The 6000-nt window shown below is 43.9% G+C and overlaps 1 protein-coding gene across 1 annotated transcript; it reads left to right on the plus strand.

Annotated features, from left to right (window-relative positions):
- Positions 1 to 4483: 4483 nt before the first annotated feature.
- On the plus strand, positions 4484 to 5542 carry LOC138767834 (gap junction delta-2 protein-like). Its single transcript, XM_069945653.1, has one exon. The coding sequence runs from the start codon at positions 4484 to 4486 to the stop codon at positions 5540 to 5542; it is 1059 nt and encodes a 352-aa protein (XP_069801754.1).
- Positions 5543 to 6000: the final 458 nt, after the last annotated feature.

Consider the following 6000-nt stretch of genomic DNA (forward strand, 5'->3'; position numbering starts at 1 on the left):
TCCTTTCCCCAACCATAGGGAAAAGGAGTCACTGGGCCAGGAGAAGCATGGGACTGGCCCACAGCGCTCCTGTCAGCCCCCGTCTGACCTGCGGCTGCCTGGGGTGTCGCGTCCTATCCCCAGCAGCGCGCGTATCATAGAGCTCTCTGTGGGCCTGTGGCCGCGACTTCCAGTACAGGAGCTATGGCAGAAGTCACAGCCACAGGCCCCCAGAGAGCTCTCTGATACATGTGCTGCCGGGAATAGGATGCGACGCTCCCGGCTGCTGTGCATCAGACGGAGGCTGCAAAAGATTAAATGCTCGACGGGGGAGCGCGTTGTTAGGTAAGTTTGTTTTGTTTGTTCTCTTTTTTTTGTTTTTAATCAGCTTTGCGTAGGGGGGTGGGGGGAAGAGGAGAAGGGTCCATCTATGGGGGGGGGGAGAAGAGGAGAAGAGGCCATCTATAAGGGGGGGAGAGGAGAAGGGGCCATCTATAAGGGGGGAGAAGAGAAGAAGGGGCCATCTATAAGGGGGGAGGAGAAGGGGCCATCTATAAGGGAGGGGGAGAAGGGGCCATCCATAAGGGGGGGAGAAGAGGAGAAGGGGCCATATATAAAGGGGGGGAGAGAAGAGGAAAAGGGGCCATCTATAAGTGGGGGGAGAAGAGGAGAAGGGGCCATCTATGGGGGGAAAAGAAGAGAAGGGGCTATCTATAAGGAAGGGGGGAGAGGAGGACATCTATAAGGTGGGGTAAGGGGCATCTATAAGAGAGGGGGCCATCTATAAAGGGGGGAGACAACATAGGGTGAGAGGGGGCAATCCATAAGGGGGGAAACATAGGGGGAGAGAGGGACTATAAGGGGATAACATTGGGGGAGAGTGGGACATTTATAAGTGGACAACATAGGGGGATAGAGGGACATCTATAAGAGGACAACATAGGGGGCCATTTATAAGGGAACAACATGAGGGGCATCTATAAGGGGGCAGCATGAGGGGGCCATTTATAAGGAGGGGGCTACAGAGAGGAGGGCCATATACTATAAGGGGATCACATAGACTACCCACTAAACAAAGGTGTAAAGGGGCTATTATAGATGTGTAGTTTGTATAGAGATGAAGATGGTGCCGGAGTGAGGAGCCTAATATGTCTGTCTGGCAGATTCTGTGGATTTGTGGCTTGGAGAAGTTCTATTGGCCCAGGGCAGATGGAGATGAAAATGTAAAGGGAAGAACTCTGTTCAGAGAAGATGTCCCCCGTGAGTCACCTGATCTGTGTATGGTGGGTGTTATTCAGTAGCAGCAGTGGTGTTAGTCCGTATGTGGTGGTATTAGTCAGTATGCGGTGGTATTAGTCAGTATGTGGTGGTATTAGTCAGTATGTGGTGACATTAGTCAGTATTTGGTGATATTAGTCAGTATAATGTGACATTAATACCACCACATACTGACTTATGTCACCACACACTGACTAATACCCTACACTGACTAATACCACCACACACTAACACCACCAGACACTAAAACCACCAGACACTGACTAATACCACTACATACTGACTAATGTCACCACATACTGACTAATTTCACCACATACTGACTAATACCACCGCATACTGACTAACACCACCGCATACTGACTAACACCACCACATACTGACTAATACCACCAGATACTGACTAGTCAGTATGCAATGACACTAGTCAGTATGCGATGGTATTAGTCAGAATGCGGTGGTGTTAGTATGCAGTGGTGTTAGTCAGTATGTGGTGGTGTTAGTCAGTATGTGGTGGTATTAGTCAGTATGCGGTGGTATCAGTCAGTATGCAGTGACATTAGTCAGTATGCGGTGGTATTAGTCAGTATGCGGTGGTGGTGTTAAACTCAGCACAGTGACCGGGGCCGGAAGCAGTCTGTCTCTGTACACTGTGTAGTGGTGAGGACCTGTAACTGCAGCACCGCTACACAGTACAGAGACAGAAGCTTTTGACCCCATTTACTGTGTTATTATCTGTAATTCCAGTCATGGCCGTGATGATACAACATGTAGCCATGCTGCACACACAACATCGTCTCGTAACTTTTCACCACCCGGCAAGTGGGCCTGTGTGCTCTGAAATGCCAGGGCTGATTTTCAGTCCCAGTCCGGCCCTGGCCCCACTTATTACTCTTTCCTACTTCTGTGTCAGACTCCTCTCTGCAGGAACTGCCTGTTCAACCAATCACTGGCCGCAGCAGTGTCCTCCAACCTTAGTCAGTGATGGATGATGTCACATATATTTTTATAGTGGCCCAAGCTAAATATACTTCCAGATAACCCCTTTTATAATAAATTTTACAGGAAGACTGTATTTTTCTGGTCCAACCATAATACTTCCACCAAGGTAACCAGCAAGACATGTTTGTCATCATTTGACCTAAGGTTGGTTCATACATGTCTGGGGCATCAGGCTTTGTCTTATATTCAAAACTGACCATACCTGATGCCAGAACATATGGAAAAATGCATGTCATCCAGCTTTTTAACCCTAGTCTGTAAAATTCTGAGCTTGGAGGGGTAAACACTGCAAAACATGTTCTCCTATCTGGCGTCTGCACCAGATTCCAGAATGACCCCATTGACAACATGGAGATGAGCTGGACATTGTACCCATGTGAATGAATCCTACATGTCCATGTTAACAAAGGATCTAAATTGCCAATGAAAAACTCAACCATTATTATACAGTGTTTTCCATTTCAGTATATCTAATTTGTGACCAACATCCCTAATAAAAATTTAGACTTTTGAGTTTTATTATTATTTTTAAAGTGCCCTTGATACCAATGATAGGGCGTAACAAACAGAATATCAATACAAGTTACATGAATAAGGTAAATGGCAGCCTGGTACATGGGGATTGGGGACCCTGCCCAAAAGGGCTTACAGTCTGCAAGGTAAGGGGAGAGAGACAGGAGGTAAAGTGCAGCCAGTCACAGTGTGGTGCAGAATTGTTATAGGTTGTAGCCTAGTTGAAAAAGATGGGTTTTTAAGTTACTTGATGGTGGATGAGAGCCGGATGTGTCGGGGTAGTGAGTTCCAGAGGGGGAGGCTCGGGCAAAGTCTTGGAGGCGGTTGTGTGAGGTTGCGTGAGGGATGGTAGCATAGGTAGTATAATAATAGCATGGTAGAGGCGGTGTGATGGGCCAGGCTTGCAACTTTTCAATAAAACCATACATTCTGCTCTCACAACAAGGAAAATGTTAGTTTGTGATGGAAAGGTCAAGCACAGTTGAGATATGCAGCTGGTCAATGATAATTATATCATATTAATGTTTATTGGATGATCAGAAAAATTTTAAAAGTGACAAATTAGCAAAAATAGAAGAAAACAAATACATTTTTAAAACACTGTATCTCCGGGTCTTGGGGTTGTCCCACCAACAATAATACTTAAATGCAGGGGCATAACTAGAAATGGCTGGGCCCCATAGCAAACTTTTGATTGCCCCCCCCCCCCCCGACTGGCCACTAAACGGTCAAGTGAAGTCATAACTACATAACTGCTAGCTCTGGTCAGGAGTGCTTGCAGTTAAAGGGACATTTGCAAAACCCAGGAGACCAGCAGGGCCACCCGGTGCTGCAAATGATGACGGCTCAGGGGGCCCAGTGTATTGCGGGAGCAGGCCATGGGGCCTCCTGATGCGGCGGGCCCCATAGCAGCCGCTATGGCTGCTATAGTGGTAGTTACGCCCCTGCTTAAATGGTCTATCCTAAATATGAGCTGCCAAAGTTTATGTCCACAAAATATCTGTCAATTCTCTGGGATTTACTGCTAACTGTCATTAAAAATAACTTTTCACATCATCAGGCATGTCAGAAGTTATTGATCGCAGAGGGCCTCACTGCTGCTGTGATCAGAACATATAGCTGGGGAGAGAGACATGCAATCCATTCCCCAGCCATATCTCTTGATCAGCTAATATGGGTAATGTGAGTCTACAAGGAAATATTGTCGGAATCAGAGGCTAGTCAGGAAGTGGATCACACTGCAGCTGTGCTCTCTCTCCCCAACTATATATCCTGATCACAGCTGGTCTCAGCAGTGAGACTAAGGGTCAATTTACACAGCAAGATTTTCTGACAGATTATCTGCCAAAGATTTGAAGCCAAATCCAGGAATGGACTATAAACAGAGATCAGGTCAAAAAGGAAAGCCTGAGATTTCTCCTCTTTTCAAATCCATTCCTGGCTTTGGCTTCAAATCTTTGACAGATAATCTGTCAGATCAATAACCTTTGACATGTCTGATGACCTGTCAAAAGTTATTTTTAATGGCAGGTACTCTTTAACTTAAGAGGTCAACTGCATTGAACCATTTTTCTTCCCACATATGTTATCACATAGAACATTATTATCTTGATTTAACATGTTCCTGACTTGACCTTTATTTGATTTCCATTATAATATGTGCGCATATTGTAAATAATATCCTATCATTTCTTACTATCCAGGTTAAAAAATGGGCGACTGGTCAATTTTAGGTCGTCTTTTAACAGAGGTCCAGAACCATTCAACAGTTATTGGGAAAATATGGCTGACGATGCTACTTATTTTCAGAATTCTCTTAGTAACACTGGTCGGTGATGCTATGTATGGAGATGAACAGTCTAAATTCACCTGCAATACCCTTCAACCTGGTTGCAACAATGTATGTTATGATAGCTTTGCCCCTGTCTCACATCTAAGGTTCTGGATATTTCAGATTGTCCTGGTGTCCACACCATCCATTTTTTACATTATCTATGTCCTCCACAAAGTTGCTAAAGATGAGAAAACTGAATTGGAAAGGGCCTATATCATGGAACTTCTTCAAAGCTTATCAATTGGAGAAAATTTACTCACAAGTCCAGACGCAGATGTAGAAATGAAAGATATCTCCAGGAAAGGAGACAGGTTTAAACCAAAAATTGCGCATGATCCCATCAGAGGTCCTATTCCAGTGTTTGACAAAATGCATGTCATTTACATTGTTCATGTGGTCCTCAGGTCAATCATGGAAATGGCATTCTTAGTCGGACAATACTATCTTTATGGTTTCGAAGTTCCTCATCTTTTCCAGTGCCATACTTATCCATGCCCCACCAAGACTGATTGCTTTGTCTCCAGGGCTACTGAAAAGACTGTGTTTCTTAACTTCATGTTTGGAGTTGGACTTGGGTGTTTTATATTGAACATTGTTGAGTTGCATTACCTGGGGTGGTTTTATGTGTTTCGGATCCTAGCAGTTGCCTGTAACACCTGTTGTGAATTTAAGAGCAAGAAGAAGAAGAGACTCAGGGTGCTTCACCCCGAGCAAAATAGCCTGCTCATCCATTTGAAAGACACTATACAAGAACGCTTTGTCCTAAAGACATCTTCAACTCTGTCTCCAGAGAAGATGGGTTTTCTTCCTTCACCCCCAACAAGTACAATATCATTCACAAATGAAGACAATGATATTACTACCTCAAAACAAAGTCTCGATATCAAGCACAGTAATAAAGCTAAAATAACCAAGATCAAGAAATCCTGGCTGTGAAAAGTTGAATGGCAGATTGGCAATATATTGATAACTTCAGGGAGATGAATTAAAGGGAATCTGTGATTAATTTTAACACCCCAAAACAACTGTTTGGCTTTCTAAGGTTATGTTTCTACAATGTTTTTTAGCCTTTTTATGGCTGTCTTTTTGGGCAGTCATCATTTTGGTGCCAAAACGCGGCCGTATTATGTAAATGATGGCTGTAATTTGCATAATGCGGCCGTGAAACTACCAAAAAAATTACATAGTGGAAATATAACCTTATGATGTCCTTAAATTTAATATCAGTAACTGCATTATGTAAAATAATGTTTTATCCCCAGGGCTCAATTTGAGTGATAACAAACTTTGTACAGTGCTGTGGAATATGTTGGTGCTATATAAATAAAGGAATTATCATTATTATGACATGCACTGTCTGTAGGTTACCTTGTAAACTGATCTAGCTGCTCCAT

The sequence above is a fragment of the Dendropsophus ebraccatus genome, chromosome 11, assembly GCF_027789765.1.
Source record: "Dendropsophus ebraccatus isolate aDenEbr1 chromosome 11, aDenEbr1.pat, whole genome shotgun sequence".
Lineage (NCBI taxonomy): Eukaryota > Metazoa > Chordata > Amphibia > Anura > Hylidae > Dendropsophus > Dendropsophus ebraccatus.

Coding starts and splice junctions, on each gene's coding strand:
- LOC138767834 (XM_069945653.1), top strand. CDS start 4,484: ATGGGCGACTGGTCAATTTTAGGTCGTCTTTTAACAGAGGTCCAGAAC.